At 32.5% G+C, this 16,537-nt stretch overlaps 1 protein-coding gene across 1 annotated transcript; it reads right to left on the bottom strand.

Moving 5' to 3' along the window:
- Nucleotides 1-11: 11 nt before the first annotated feature.
- Nucleotides 12-15,737, bottom strand: LOC125053212 (aminopeptidase N-like). Its single transcript, XM_047654459.1, has 14 exons — nt 15,044-15,737; nt 12,516-12,683; nt 11,170-11,457; nt 10,018-10,198; nt 9,054-9,328; nt 8,035-8,209; nt 6,961-7,138; nt 6,545-6,648; nt 5,969-6,163; nt 5,217-5,407; nt 4,540-4,716; nt 2,822-2,968; nt 1,626-1,704; nt 12-692 (listed from the first exon to the last, which is right to left on the bottom strand). Exons 1-14 carry the CDS (start codon nt 15,646-15,648, stop codon nt 483-485), a joined length of 2,973 nt encoding a protein of 990 aa, XP_047510415.1. The 5' UTR covers nt 15,649-15,737; the 3' UTR covers nt 12-482.
- Between the last annotated feature and the right edge of the window lie 800 nt (nt 15,738-16,537).

The following is a 16,537-nucleotide window of genomic DNA, read 5'->3' as shown; positions in this document are numbered from 1 at the left end:
GTAATTGTTATTTAAATAAGTACAAATCAAGAGGACGCGTTTGATTTATACTTATTCATTATTTAAAATAAATTATTGAAATAACTTATGTTTTATTTGCTAACAGTACTCGAGAGTAAAAATGCAGTAAATAACTTTAGATATGTACCCATACACCAAACTTATAACTACCCAACAATATATTTCTTAAGTACTATTAAAATTATTCAAACTTACTCTAATTCACTTTGTGCAATAATGACGTGTACAAAAATAATAAATTAAAAATATTTTATTCAATCAAACAATCTAGTTACAGATATAACTAAGATGCGATATTTGGCAAATATCTGCCTTATTTTAATTGGAAAACTATTAAACTATCGTTTTAATAGTTTAGTGTTTTCTTTAACTTAACTAAAATTTAAAAATAATTTTCACCCCAATAAACTTTTAAACTAAATCTAAAATAAGAAAAATATTCTACGATTAAGTAATATTGGTTAATTAAATAAAGCCATTAAAACTGATACACTCAATAAAACTATAGAGCCTACTAAAGTAGGCGCATCATTTTCGTCTAGCCATTCGTAAACTGTGTTCAAATATACTCTATTCCAATCCATATCCTGTTGAATCTGATCCCTAAGTCTTTCTGCAATAATTAAGGATGTATCCAGGTTGCTATGGAGGGAGTTGACCCAAATTGTGAACTGTAATTAAATATTAACATTTAGAAGACTTACAGTTAACATACACGAGTTATAATGTTTGTACGTACAGTCGACTCTCAATAATTTGCACTCGTTAATTTGAATTTTTTTACGGTCCCTTAAAAAATACTCGATAAATTGAATAAAATCAATGTTAATTTGTCCCCTCGGTGATTTGAAGTTGAAGGAATAGTATCTTGCTCACCAACATTTGATAATTTAAAGCGTTTATCTTGCACAGACCTTTCGTTTGTTGTCTGGTTCCACATAGTGGTAGTGCGCGGCAAAAACTGCCTTGAAAAACGCTGAGTTGTGGAACGGCGGACGTCGAGGTGATACGGGTGTAATTTCGTATTATGCCTCGACGCCCGACGATGAAACTCAGCTGCGGGTATTAATCCGAACAACTCCTCTGAACACTCTTCATGGTAAATGCGGTAGAAGATGCAGAGTGACCCCCCCCATCTCTACGCAACGCCAATGGATCAAGCCGCTCGGAGAGGGATTGGTCGTTGATTATAATAATTATATAGAAACAATAAATCACGAACTTTGATCAAACTCTTTTTTAATTGACTCATTTTGAAATTTATCTCTGGTCCATTGAGTTTCAAATTATCGAGAGTTGACTGTTTATACATACATCGTGGGAACGTCGAGTGCAAATATCAGCCAACTATTGGGCCAATACTTGTAATGATATTAAATGTACAGAAAGCGCGACTGTATTGAATTTAATTAAGTCATGTTATTATATCGCAAATCAATAGGGAGAAATGTGATAAAACCCACTATGGCTTTTATAGCAAACTTAAATCAATACCACAGGACAATAGAAATTCTTGAAAAAATATACTTGATAATATACATTTCAGTATGAAAATGGTTCACCCGTTTTTCATTTTGTTTCTATCATTCTTTCATTTTACTTACATCAGATGTCATGTCACCATTAGCAATATTTCTTGACAGGGCGCATAAAACTTCTTCCAATTTCTCGGATCCTCCCAGTCTAGAAACATTTAATAAATTCAAGAGAAATCGAAACACATAGAATAATATTATAAAATTGAGATTCAGTTTTAAAATTAATATGCGAAAATAACCTATAATCAAGCTAAGCGTATAAAAGTCAACAAACAGTAAAAATGTATTTAATTACTCAGTATACTATAATTAAGATACGTTCGTTCTGTAATCTAGTTAATATATGTCGTGTTGTGAATTATCTATTTTCTTTTTATTTAAGACATTAACGACTCATTGTTCTAGTGGTTAGTACCCCTGACTGCGAATCCATGAGTCCCGGGTTCGATCCCGGCTGAGACGAACATCGATGTGATGAGCATTTGGTGTTGTGCTTAGGTCTTGGGTGTTTAAATATGTATTTATATATATATCTATCTATAATATGTATGTATATCCGTTGCCTAGTACCCATAACACAAGCTTCACCAGCTTAGCATGGGACTAGGTCAATTGGTGTGAATTGTAAAAAAAAAAGTGCGTGTACTAGTGTACACACGTTAGAAGTGAAACTTCTTTATGACCTTATTTTTCGAAAAATTATCTATATGCAACTAACTTTACAGAAATTGGTTAAATAAAGTTAAATTAGATAAAGTTTAACAAAAGGCTTTTAATATCACAGACTTGAATACAAAATATAAAAATGTAAAGGTAAAATGAAATAATTGTATTATTTAATAATACAATTATTTCATTTTACCTTATTACCACTAAGATTATTACAGAATTTCATAAATTGTAATATAATTTTTAGTATCATTGTTATAGTTATTATAAATTTTTGTTATTAATGGTTTAGAATCTCTTCGAATCAACCGTGGTAGGGACGAGAAAAAGACGCGCGTAACGGTCAAATGTGACGCGTAACCGAAACATGTGACGCGTAACCGAAAAATGTTACACTACATTTTTTTCCAACCCCGATAAAGAAGTTTCACTTCAAAAATATTAAGACATTTATCTTACGAAATACAGTCCATATAATGTTATGTCCATATATGAGCGTTTTCTTGCATCTTACTTGTGCGTTATCTTCTAAACTGCGCCATGATCAATACTGATATGGGAAACGCATATTTTAACAAGACAAAACTACTTACGCATTCCTTATCTGTGCCGTGTTCCTTGATATAAAATCTAATGCTCGTTTTGCATTCTGGAAGCGGGATTTGATGATTGCAATAATAATTCGCGTTTTCTCTTCACTATTGTATGGACTGTTATCTGCTGCAACTTCAGTTAGATAGCTGTAAAAGTTAGAATGATTAGGTATTTTCATATCAAAAGCTTCTTTTGTTGGATTTAATTATCGACCATTTATTTTAATTAAATAATCATTTATTTTAATTATGATAAAATTAATAAAACGATAATTTTATTAATCGTATAAATGGCGTATTAATGTGACGATTAATATTTATTTTTTATGTAATAGGAGGCAAACGGGCAGGAGGCTCACCTGATGTTCAGTGATACCGCCGCCCAACGACACTCACATTGCCAGAAGGCTCTCAAGTGCGTTGCTGGCCTTTAGAATAATCTTTACTCGTACAATTCACGAATATAATTTTTAGATTTTATTAAAGGAAAATAACTTACACCTAGTTTTAAATATAAAATTCCTGATTGTGCTTGGAAAAAGAGTGATTTAAAAATCACCCATTTTTACGAACAAACCTTTTCTTGAAATTTTTTGCTTGAAAATTCAATCGTTTTATTGATGCAAGTATTACTGCTACTCCACTACGGTACGATACTATCACAATACGGCGATTAAGTGTCTTCTAATTAGTGGATAAGTATAAACAGTGAGCCGTGCTAAATTAAACTTTGTGACTTAAAAATCCCCCACAAAATTATCTTAAACATTATATTCCCAGAACAATGGAAAATTAAAAAAAGATAATAACAACTACAGTTTACTTAAAAAGTACTAAAGCACCACGTGAATAACGCTCATTAATTAAAAACCTCATCCGACTTTCGTTGCATAAATATTTTAATTCAAATCCCTTTGTTCAAAATTCAAAGAATAAAATGCGTTCTATTTTACTTCTTAATAGCGCTTTGCAAGTTTGTGTTAATTCAGCCGATGCAGGTCACAAAGGCAAAGGGGTGGAAACAAAGACGGAATTTAACATGCCTATGCTGACCCCTATCTAGGAATTTAAATTAGATTAATAAGCAATAAACGATAGCTATTTTACAAAGATAACACGTTGTGTTATAATTCTTTCTAAGGGCTAAAACTGCTTTTCGCGGACTCCAAGAAAATTGTGTATCGTGTACTTATGAATAATCGTCATTAAATAAAATAATTGTTGTATTAAATCCTATCGCATAATTAAACTTATTTCTTACAACTTCTTCCTTCATGTTAATTGCTGTATATGTAATTTATATTCAACTAGCAGACCGGCCAAGCGTTGCTGTGGCTAAGGTTTTTGTTATATTACATAGTAGTAGTATTCAAGGGAAACGGTAGTAGAACACCAGTCATGGGGACCACCATGCTTTTTTGGTGGTAATGCCATTAAATTGTAGCTTATGTGAAACGTTGGTACTTTCAACACAGCGCCATCTGTTAGAATTGTGACTATCAAATAATAAACAAATATTTTGCAATAAAATAATACTGCGGGTATAAATTGAGATGTAAGCTATCTTTTAAGTTGGACCTACACACGGTGTGCAAATTTGATTGATATCGGATCGGTAGTTTAGGAGTCCATAGCGGACAAACAACGTGACACGTAATTTATATATATTAAGATTACATTTGATATCTTTGATGATCCCTATTCTAGGACATACTTACGATTGTATAAAATCACCATCCTGCGAACAAGCCAAGGATTCGAGTACAACGACTCTCTCGTACTGGTTGTTTATAGTTTTCAAATGAGCTTCGAGTAGCTCCCTCTCTTCTTCTCCACCAGTCATCACATTTGCACAGAATACCGCTGGGCGTAGATCAGCAGGGATATTAGGATTCCTAAAAACATATTTTTTTTACGATTAACACAGTTGTACAATACAATATTTAAGTTATTAGTTATGGTTTAAATAAAAGATTTGAAATATTACAACAATCAACTGGAATTAGTTATAAAAATCGATACGGAACAAATATCACATGACACAAAGTCACAGACTGGTCCTAAATATGTTCTCAATAGTCTTATATTAATGTAATTAAGGTATACTTTTTTACGAAAAGCTCTAGAGCTTTAAAAGCTTTGGCGTACAAACAATAAGCAATACAATTCTTGATAGTAAAATATGTTTTATCATTATTAGCATATCTACAATGAGTAGATATGCATATCTACATATTATTCTATAATCCCTTGTTTTAATATTTTTTATAATTTCCTTAAAAGCCGTAGAAAAATATACAAATGTCAACCAAGGGTTTTATTTCAATGCTCACTAAATATATTTGCATTGAAATTAATATAGCATTTGTGTTTTATTTCAAAATATAATACTTACACAACCGTATTGTCTGTGGGATTTCTAAACCAGTCAACTGCTGCAGCAATACAGGGCTCGTATCCGCCACGACAAGAAATATCCATAATCAGACCTCGAGACAGGGACCGCATAGCTCGTTCATTCACGTTTAACTCGGGTGTAAATGTTAGATCGGACTCTGCTGTCATCATTATTCGCCGTATAATTCTCTTAAATAGTATAAAAAACAAATGAGCATTAATATTAAATATTGTCACAATTGTTATTATGTTGATATTCTTTTGTTTTGACAAGTACATTGTCATAACACTTCACTCTCACGAACTACGAGTGTCTTAGGCTGTAAAGACGGCCCGAGGAGCGTTCTCAAATTAAAGCTATCCTCAGTATGCCATGGGACAGGACATTTTTATGTCATAAATTTTTGATGGCAAAGGAGGTGCACGACCTCACACACATCAAAGTCAAAGTCAAAATCGTTTATTCATTATTACACTTATGAACGTCAAAAAATAAATACATATTAAATGCTTCTAATTTTACATTTACTGCCAGTTCTCAAATCAAGGGCGTAGAACGGAAGAGAAGAACTGGCAATAAACTATCCGCCACTCTTTTTAATCGCCAATTTTTTTGTTTTACACAATGTAAGGAGCTGCAACCATTATACCATGTTCCACATGACTTCTTAAGTAATTAATAGTTAATTAAGAAATAAAATGCAAAATCAAAGCCTAGAATGTTTTATTGTTATCGAATTTATCGTGTACCTGATATATATCTTGATCCAAGTCTTCGTCATCATCAACAAGTGCCTCGAGATGATTTCTCAATATGTGCATATTTCTATCAAATGCTTTCCATACAACATACTCCGTCTCCAGATTTAGTGTTAAAACAATCCGTAGCGCAATAGAGTAGTCTACCCTTCCAGATCTTGCCAGATTTAAAGCGTCATCAAGTATCTATGATAAAAATAACATATACTAATAACAAAGCAGACAATAAAGTTCATCAATTAATCATAAACAATCTCTCAACAGCTACGTTAAAATAATATATATTATGTTACTACGACGGCAAAGGCTAAAGTTGTTTGCGATACCAGAAACAGTTTGTTGCACAAATGTTCATCTTGTTGTGACCGCTACCGTTTTATATTATTAATTAACACGCTGGCTTACGGTCAGACAGATAGTTAAACGTTCGACGCTGCTTTATTTAAATCAAAACGCTAGCGACTTGATTGAATATCGATTTTAAATTAAATGTCTAGAGATTCAATTAACTCTCTGATTTAACTACTTTACTGCGACATATACACTAATATATTATATAATACGTACGGTAGCTCGGTTGATGGGATGAATAATATTTCGTTGTTCTTCGTCTTCCAAAGCCTCTATAATCCTCTCCCATAATTCGTTATCATAATTGACTCTATAATAACCTAAAGCAAATAAAAATATTTAAAGTGAAATAGTGTATGAAGATATTTCAGAATACTAAAACATTACTTTGGAATATAAGAAATTCATAGATATTTTAATATATTATATGATAGATAGATAAATAATAATTTAATGTATTTCTTTGAAATGAGGAAATGCTTTTTTCTCTGGAATATTATTTATTACAGCGGCGAAAAAGTATTTTAAGTAATCTACAAGTTAGATGTTCATAAAATACAAGCTCTTTAGACTGGTAGGTTGACACTGATCTTGTGAGCCTTGAAAGTGGTGACATGCCCTGATAAACTTACCTTGTCCCTGAACATTAAATATAACCCAGTCCTCGTCTCCAAGATCCATAGAAATGGTAGTTGAAGCCTCCAGCAAATGTGTTGGATAAATGTTGTTAAAATCTGGGTTAACTCGAGTTGTAAAACTCAATGGTATCATGAAGTTCATTTGGGGACGCGATGCAAATCCAAAACGTTCCTGGATAAAATTTAATAGAAATGTATTTTTAATTACAATTACAGAACTCTCAAGCCGTTTTGAGTGTAGTAACACTGTTGAGACTATTTTTCGGACAAAAAAAGTCTGCATACGCATGCACGAGTCTATTTTATTTTATTTATTTATTTATTTACACTTCGTTGCAAAAAACAAAGAATTAAAATACAATAAAAAAAAATTATAAGGGATGCAACGGGCGGCCTTATCGCTAATAAGCGATCTCTTCCAGGCAACCCTAGTTAAAGATAAAAACTAAAAAAAAAGAAACATGCGTGCGAGAAGTGCAGAACCAAATGTAATATAAATATATATATATATATATAGTACCTTAATCTAAAGTAATACAAAAAAAAATTAACAACAGACTAAAAACTTAAAAGCTAATCTTACAAATACATGGACAGCAAATAGTGATGTAAAAGGAAACATAAGATTTATACAAGTCACGATTGATCAGGATAGGATAAGGTTAAGAAATGATTATACAGAGGAGTAAGAGTAGTAGAGCCAATCGTACGGAGTCGGGCAGCGTATTCCACAACTTAATGGCGGAGATCGTGAATGAATTGCCTAAGAAGGATGAAGTGTGAGATGGAATTTTCAATAAACATCTATTAGAAGAGCGTAAAATATAGTTAGAAGGACCTAAGAATTTGAAGTGATATTTGAGATAAGAAGGGGTTTTCGGATTGAAAAGAATTGAGTATAGAGTCTAATGTGTTTAGTTGTTTACGTTTTTAGTTTCTTTAATCTCTGTGTCACGATAATAATGTGTTTATTTTAGCTATTAAAATCTGTTTTTATTGACCCCCTTCAAAGGCAGATTTTATTAATTTTTAGGGTAACATGCTGTGAACAACTCAAACTCAACATACCTGAGTCACAATCACACCACTACCCTGTCGCTGTTCGATGCGTACGACAGGGTAATTATTGTTCAAGATCCACGGTTCAATAAAGTCGATGACATCGTTAATAAGAGGTGTAGCCTGGCCCCAAACCGTAGACAGAGTATCATAAAAGTTTCGGGAGTTGACATTCGATAAAGACCTGAAAATTATTTATTATAAAATATAACTCAAATTAGATATAAACAAAACTACCCTGGCCATTGGGATAACCAATAAATGACGAAACGACACAGTTCATTTCTCATCAGATCAAGAAATTTGTGTAGTACCAATCACTATGAAACGTCTTTTGTTTTCATTTCTTCTACATCTTCTTTCTGCTACTTATGAGAAAACAAAAAATACTGTGTAATTTAATTTGTAAATATTACATTAATACTAGCTGCCCCCGCGAACTTCGTTTCTCTTTAATGGCTAGCCTACCTACTTCGTACATACCAACATGGAACATTTTGCTACCACTGAGACTGTTCGGTTTTCCGGAATTAATTTTTTTTAGGGTTTTCTGTGTTTTTCTCTATATAAAACTCAGAGTTCAAGTTATAAGTTCATAACTAACAAATAACCAATGGGGGCAAATCGTAGAGGGTAGATGAATATTAAGGGTTTTATGTATTTTTGTATGCTGTATTATAAAAAAATAAAAACAAAAAATTTTGTCTAAAAAAGAAACAATATTTTTTTTGGGGGTGGACACCCCTTATAACTTAGCAGAATTTTATATATTACATTTATAACATATTATTTCAAGTCCAAGATTTTTAAAAAGAAAGATTAATTTGTCAATCTCAAGATTTCTTAAATAGCTACCGAAGATATTACATGACTTCAGTACCAGCACCCTTGTTAGTTACATTCATTTCTGTACATACAGAAGAATGGACGCAATTAAGTGAAATGTCGCCTAATGGAGACTACAGGCGGTGCAGGTGCTAAATTTTAATGACATGTTCATATAGTTTTTTATTTATAGTAAAACTTACGCCGTGTTAAACAGTGTGGCTGCCGCGTTGCGGATGTAATCAACTTCAGGGTTTTGAGAAAGAACTAAGCTCAACATTCTCATGACGGCTGGAGCTTTTGTTTTGAGTAAGCCATTGATATGGTTTCTTATAGCATCTTCATCATAAATATCTTCATTGATTTGTAAGGGAAGGGCATTCGTGTATGAATCGTAGAGTAAACTCTCTTGGATGACGTCGCTTACAAAGACATGGTCCATATCTATTCGTGCTACTTCCTCAGGGTTTGATTCCAACTAAAAATTATCATAGACTTTTTTTATATTTCAATTGATTAAAAAATTAAGGGGTCTGCATTGAAAACTTTTCATTTATGTTTAAGATATGTATAAAAGCATTTATAAACGATAAAAAATTGAAATATGTTAATTTTATTTTTATCATTATTAAAATTCAAGAGAATATCGTATAGTGTAATATAGTAATTAGCTACATAATATAATAGATTGTGTGTATAATTTCATTAAATTGTGTCAAAGAGACAATTAATTTAGTGCTTCTGGTATGTTAATTTAGTAATTATCACAGATAATATCTTCTTGTTAAGGCCCCCCAGCACGAATTGCTGTGTCAGTGTCTCGACTGCGGGGCGCAGTTGAGAGCTGGAGTAATGAGTCGCGCCGGCCCGTAATAATAATGGATTACTTGGCTTGCGATAAAATATATCGTGTAAATTTCAATTTTCGTCATAAAATGAATTCAGTGTTAAAAATCTATATTTGGCTATATTTGGATTTTTTTTCTATCAAGCGAAGTTATTTAAATCGTGTATCGATCTTTCAAAATGGATACATAAACTACTCACCTCCACCATATATTTTTTCCATACTTCAAGAAATGACGACAAAAAATGGAAAGAAGCAATGTACTTTTTTGGAGTTACCATATAGGTCCTTAAGTACTTAGAATATCTACGAACACTCACCGCTCTAGCTGCCTCGTATGCGGTGTACCGACCTAAGCCAGTGATAACCCATTCATGTCTCCAGTTCGTGGGAGCCAAGACATATCCAAACCATTGTCTTGCCATTGCTTGGGCGATTTCAACAAAACCAATTTGCTTCTGTTTGGCGGCTGCCGATACTTCTATAACTATGTAAGGTTCCCTGAAGAAAAATAAGTATTGATACTCCGCGTAATTAATTTTATAAGTTACAAAATTATAAACTTTAAAAATATATGAGTCTAAGATATTTATTGGCACATTCTTATCTGTCTTAGTTTCGTTTATGTTCTATTTTTTTTATTTTTTTGTCAACATTTTCGTCACATTATATGTTAAAAACACTAGATTACACTTTTTAATTAAAATGTATCCTGTCGCTTGACTCTGATTGCTCAAGACTCTAGAGACAGTTTAACCTATCAAAATAAAGCGACGTATCGTATGTTTTTTTAGATGACTAACGTATCAACGTTTGTGCAAGTTTGTAAGCTGTTTATCATCGTTAATACAATTTGATATAATAGCCAAATGTAAAATAAAAACATAAATTATATTAGCACGAAAACTACGCGAAATTTATCGTTAGCTAAGAAGGTAATTTTCATATGGAAAGCTTTGGCAACGCTCCGTGGGTGGTTTTGGAACTAAGCCCTAATACATTGTGTTTTAAAAATGTTGACTAAAGGCCTGTATTCACTTTGATTAGTGATTAGTGCAAGTGATTAGGAGAAAACAAGTGTGGACAGCGACTGAGTAGTGCAGGTGATTAGTTGGCTGCGTAGTAAAGTGATTAGAAGCGAGTTAAATTTTTTTGCGAGTGAACTGCGAGTAGTGACGTCGCGTGCGTCCTCCCGTCCCCCTCACTCGCAGCGTGCTTGCCAAACTATATGACAACTGAATTTACTTAACCGAGCCACTAAACAATACACACTACTTGCACTACACACCTGCACTAATCAATGTCAATTACTAATCACTTGCACTCGCACTAATCAAAGTGAATACTGGCCTTTTAAAAGCATACAAACACTAGAAGAAATCATTAAGCTCATCGGTTAGAAAGGTCATTTTAAAAATAAGTATTACATAGATTGTAATCATTATTTTGGAAATGTTTACAAATACACTTACCAGATCGCCATTGTCGATAACGCATACCAATCCCGATCAACATCCGGTAACGCCATTATATGCAATTCGCCTTGCTGATTGGCAATTATATTCTCGTATGGTTTCCCGGTGAAATTATTGAAAAAGTTAAAATAACTACTAATAGCTACGTTTGACTGCTGGTCTCCGCTATTTCGCCCAGAACGCGTATAAACGATGACTCTTGATGTTGGTAAGTTGGCTGCAATCAGATTGTGAGCTACCATTCCCCAGAGATGTGGGGTTCCTGGTAATGGCTCGAATTGGAGTCTAAAATCAAAAAGATTTAATTATTATCTCTAGATAATATTAACAATAACGTTAATTTATATATAAAGTTCTCGTGTGACAATGTTAGTTACCATACTCCTCCGAAACGGCTTGACCGATTTTTATCAAATTTTATATGCATATTCAGTAGGTCTGAGAATCGGCTACTATCTATTTTTCATACCCCTAAGTGATAAGGGTTGTCCAACCCAAAAAATTTATTTTTAATTTTTATGATACAAAATATAACCCTTAATTTTCACGCCTCTACAATCAACCCCTTTTTTTATTATATTAGATAGTTATTTTTATTGAACTATAAAAATGTTTTCTGGAAATAATATACAGGGCAAAACGACGTATCAGCTAGTGAAATATATTATCGTGATTTTTATTGTATTTAATTGAAAAATTGTAGAGAAAATATCAGAAAGTCGATTCGCGGTTGACTGCCACGTTATGACAGGCTTCCATTGATTATTTCCTATATTTGATTCTTTTGTAGCATATATAATATTATATATATTATATATTACAGTTATCTTCTTAATTGATTAATGGACTGTATCGTCTGACGTATACTAGAGCAGTGTTGGCCTAGTGGCTTCAGCGTGCGACTCTCATCCCTGAGATCGTAGGTTCGATTCCCGGCTGTGCATCAATGGACTTTCTTTCTATGTGCGCATTTAAAATTCGCTCGAACGCTGAAGGAAAACATCGTTGGAAACCGGCATTCTATAAATCCAAAAAGTCGACGTGTGTCAGGCAGAGAAGGCTGATCACCTACTTGCCTATTAGATTGACAAATGATCATGAAACACATACAGAAATCTGACGCCCATACCAAAAAAGATTGTAGCACCACTGATTTATGTCTTTAATTTTGTATCATCTGACAAAATATGCCGTTATTTGAACATTAAATACACGAAACCCAACTACAGTTATCATGATAGCCGAAATTACGTTTGCAAAGGTGATACCAATTATTTCTGGTGTTTCAAAGAATTGTCTTCATGCTTCTAGTGAAGCTATAAATCTAAGCAATAAATACATACTCGTTTGCATTCGGTTGATCTGCTAATTGTTTGGAGTTAGCGATAACATGATTGTATGAATTCAGTCCAGCGAATGTAAGCGAAATTGTCGTTTGAATATCAGGCTCATCAATACAAGGGAAAACACGTCTAGCATTTGTTGGGTGAAGATTCATAGCCACATAGGAACTGAAACAAATGTTTAATGTTAAGAAAAGGAATCGTGTGTATAGAAAACTCATTCAAGATAACATAGTATACGTAATGCTCGCATTGGAAGCACATGGTCTGGAAGACCTACTTAATTACATTAAACAAGCAATTAATCGTTAAGTTAAACAATTCTAACTACACGTTAACAAAACAAATAACTTGTTGTAATGAGTTTTTATGACATATAATTCTATATGAGTGAGCAGTATTGACTTAGTAGCTTCACCGTGCGACTCTCATCCCTGAGGTCGCAGGTTCGATCCCCGGTTGTGCACCAATTGAGTGTCTTTCTATGTGCGCATTTAACATTCGCTCAAACGGTGAAGGAATTCTTCGTGAGGAAACCGGCTTGCCTTAGACCCGAAAAGTCGACAACGTGTCTGATTATCTACTTGCCGATTAGAGTGACAAATGATCATGAAACAGATACATAAATCTAAGGCCTAGAGCTAAAAAGGTAAAAAGTATTATATATAATACCACTAATTAACCTCTGATAGGTCAAGTTACAGGTTGTTTACACCGATGAATGGTCTTTTTATGTTAAATTAATTACAAAGCCTTTTTACATAAATGCGATATTTTTTTAAATAATTACTCTGCATCGAAGCGTCCTTTATAGATACCAATACCAGCATTCTTCAACTCTCCCGTATATTCCACAATAACGATGAGTAAAGACGATGTTTCTTCAGTTGTAATTTTCAGTTGGCCATCTTGCAGTTCCCAACTTGATACAATTTCATTAGCAACAGAAAAACTCCCCACTACAACACTTGTTACTGTCAAATCTTCAACATAAAATTCTATAGGGTCACTCCTAGTTTCGTCTGTCAATACAACTTCTATTACTGCTCGACCGGTAAAACTTGATTCCTCTACTGTTAGTTTGATTGTATATCGTCTGGCATTTTGTCCCGGTCTCAGAGATTTAACATTCGTAACCGAATCGGTACTTTCCAAATAATTTTGGTTTTTATTTTTTACTAACGGATAACTCGAAACATAGGCATAGCATAGAATGCATATTACTAATGGCCATTTGTATTTTAACGGTGTCATTTTGTCACTTTGCTCTCAATCGGAACACTGAATAAAATACACAGAAATAGGTCGATATTGATAAATCAGACACTTGAATTTTGATAGTGTCATTTTACTTTGACGAGATAAAGGTTATCGAAAAACGGTATTTCTATAGAACCATAACTAAGTTATACTATTTATCATTGTAAGGTTGACGGTAGTTAAAATAATATATGCAATAATACAATTACATTATTAACAGTGGAATCTCTCTCAGTGTATACTCAAAATCTCGAGTTAATTCTTCTCTATTTATTGCGCTTATATCTTAATTAAAATTAGTAACTAGTTTCAATAATTGTTTTTTATCTATATAAAATGAGGTTGAAATTCAAATTTGCTTCCTGTCGATATTAAATACATTTCCTAATGAAGTTTGAATTTTTAAATTTGACATATTCATTTTAAAATACAGCAGTGATGAGCTGTTTTTCTGTAACTGTTCTTATAATAACAATTTAAACCGTTTTACTGTAAATTAATATTAATTACTTTAATTATTCTTGAATTAGATTTGAGATAACATTTTAAAACACACTATTTTGCATCGGGACTCTTAGTACCAATGTTCTATATAATAAAACTTTTTTCAACAAGTGCAAATTTGTAATATTGCAACATCAGTATTTGACAAGAACTATACGATATCAAAATGTTTCAGATGATTTTAGATAAACGAAGATTGTGTCAGTCACAACAGTTTAGGTCATTTTAATGTTAGATAATTTATTATTGATTGGAATATTAAATAGGCCCGTAATATAACATAAGTAATGCAATTATTAATTCGCTAACTATAAACAGATTAATAACTAAAAGTGTATCCTTTATAAGTTTAGTTTGTTTTTTGTTCCTGTTTAGTTTGTTTTTTTTATTTAATATGTATTTTTGCTACCTTATCTAATTTAATTTTAAAAAATCTTTTCTCACAGTGGTTGCCTGGAAGAGATATCTCGAAATCGATAAGGCCTTTACATTTAATTACCTTAAATGTTTCTATTGTAATGTAACGAATTGTAAATAAATAAATAAAATAAAAGTTTTTTCGCGACATAATGTGCAAACTTAACTTAACTTCGCTACGTATTTTCTGCGAATCCTTTGCAGGCTTTCTTTAATAAATGCTCTTAAACCACGCCATATGTTGTAGCCTACGGCTAGAATAATATTATCTTATTTTTTTTAAATATCACAACAAAGCAATTATTGTTTCTCATAATGTACTTTATTAAAATATAAAAAATACTTACTCTTCGTTATAGGTGCCTGTATAGAATCCAATTCCAGCTGACGCTAACGATCCCGTATATTGTATTTCAAAATCGTGTAACGTCGATTCTATACCAGTATCAATTTCTAATATCCCGTCGTCAGTGTTAACATTACTGACATCAGAAGATGTACCACCAGAAATTCTTTTAACAGATGATACCGTTAAGTCTTCGAAGTGAAACTTTACAGCATCTCCTACCGTGGCATCACTAACTTGCACAGAAATCCTCGCAACCCCAGCAAAAGTTCCAGCACCCAAATTAGGTGTTAGTTTAATTTCATATCTTGTTGCAGTCATACCAGCTCTTAGATTGTTCCTAGAGCTGGATTCAATATTCCTCAGCTGTATTCCATTTTCAACTTCTTTTGTTTCTTTTGTTGAGCTAACTTTTCTTGTCATCAGCTTTTCATTTCCATCTTCTAAAATAATATTAGTTTGTTCGGGTATTACCAAGGTAAATGAATCATCCTGCGTTTTCAAATTTTCTTCAATTAAATCATGTGATGTCTGACTTCTCAAAGGTAGTGTTGAGATTGATGCTATAATAGTAGACAACGCTACTACTAATTTAAAAACACCCATAATTAATATCCAACTCAGTTCCAGCGAAAAACATACCACCGGTCTTCATCTAGAGAATGCCAAACACTAAAAGATCTATCTGACAATATCTTAAAAAGGAAACGCGATAAAAGCAAGACACGCACACTCATGTGGTGTGACAATTGATAAAATAAGACAAGTGGTTCTGTCATAGCTCTAAATAATCTTAAATTGTTACTAATGAGATAGGTTTTGTACGAAATGCGTTGAGCTCTTCTCTCAATCTTTAACATTATTCAAGAGCCAAGAGTCATAAATCATTTATACATTTAGGTAACACTCTGTACACTTATAAACGTCAAAAAAGAAATATACATTAAATGCTTCTAATCAAATCAAGTCAAGTTCAAATCAAGGGCGTAGAACGGAAGAGAAGAACTGGCAATATACTCTCCGCCACTCTTTTTAATCGCCAAGTTTTTTGTTTTACACAACGTTTGTAAGGAGCTGCAACCATTACACCTATTTCATATGACATCTTAAGTAATAAATAATAATAAAATAAACCCTATGCTCCAATTGAAATATATTGAAAATTATACTCAAATAGTAAAACAGTTTGTGTACCTACAACTGTAAACCACACATTTAAAACAGTGTAAGATTATATTCAAGCTGACGTTAAGGTATAAAGGTGCTAGTTGATAATAATCTAAGTAAAATATTTTTTTTAAATGGTACCAAATTTAGACATATTACAGTATATGTTTATCTCAGAAGTGTTTTCAGGAAATTCTTTCGGATAATGTTATCTCAGAAGATAATTCTAAAAAGATACAGCAAAAAATATACTTTTATTTAAAAAATAGTGGAGGTTTGTGTAAATAAAAAAGACCAAAATGATAATATAAATAGATTGAATTGTTCT

Source organism: Pieris napi, chromosome 10, assembly GCF_905475465.1.
Source record: "Pieris napi chromosome 10, ilPieNapi1.2, whole genome shotgun sequence".
Classification (NCBI taxonomy): domain Eukaryota; kingdom Metazoa; phylum Arthropoda; class Insecta; order Lepidoptera; family Pieridae; genus Pieris; species Pieris napi.
This window is presented reverse-complemented; position numbering and strand designations above follow the sequence as displayed.

Excerpts from the sequence above, each read along its gene's own strand:
- LOC125053212 (XM_047654459.1), bottom strand. The coding sequence starts at position 15,648 with ATGGGTGTTTTTAAATTAGTAGTAGCGTTGTCTACTATTATAGCATCA. Across the intron at positions 5,408-5,968 it reads TGGATCAAGATATATATCAG|AGAATTATACGGCGAATAAT; the intron begins GTACACGATAAA and ends ATACTATTTAAG. Across the intron at positions 2,969-4,539 it reads GATGGTGATTTTATACAATC|CTATCTAACTGAAGTTGCAG; the intron begins GTAAGTATGTCC and ends TAACTTTTACAG.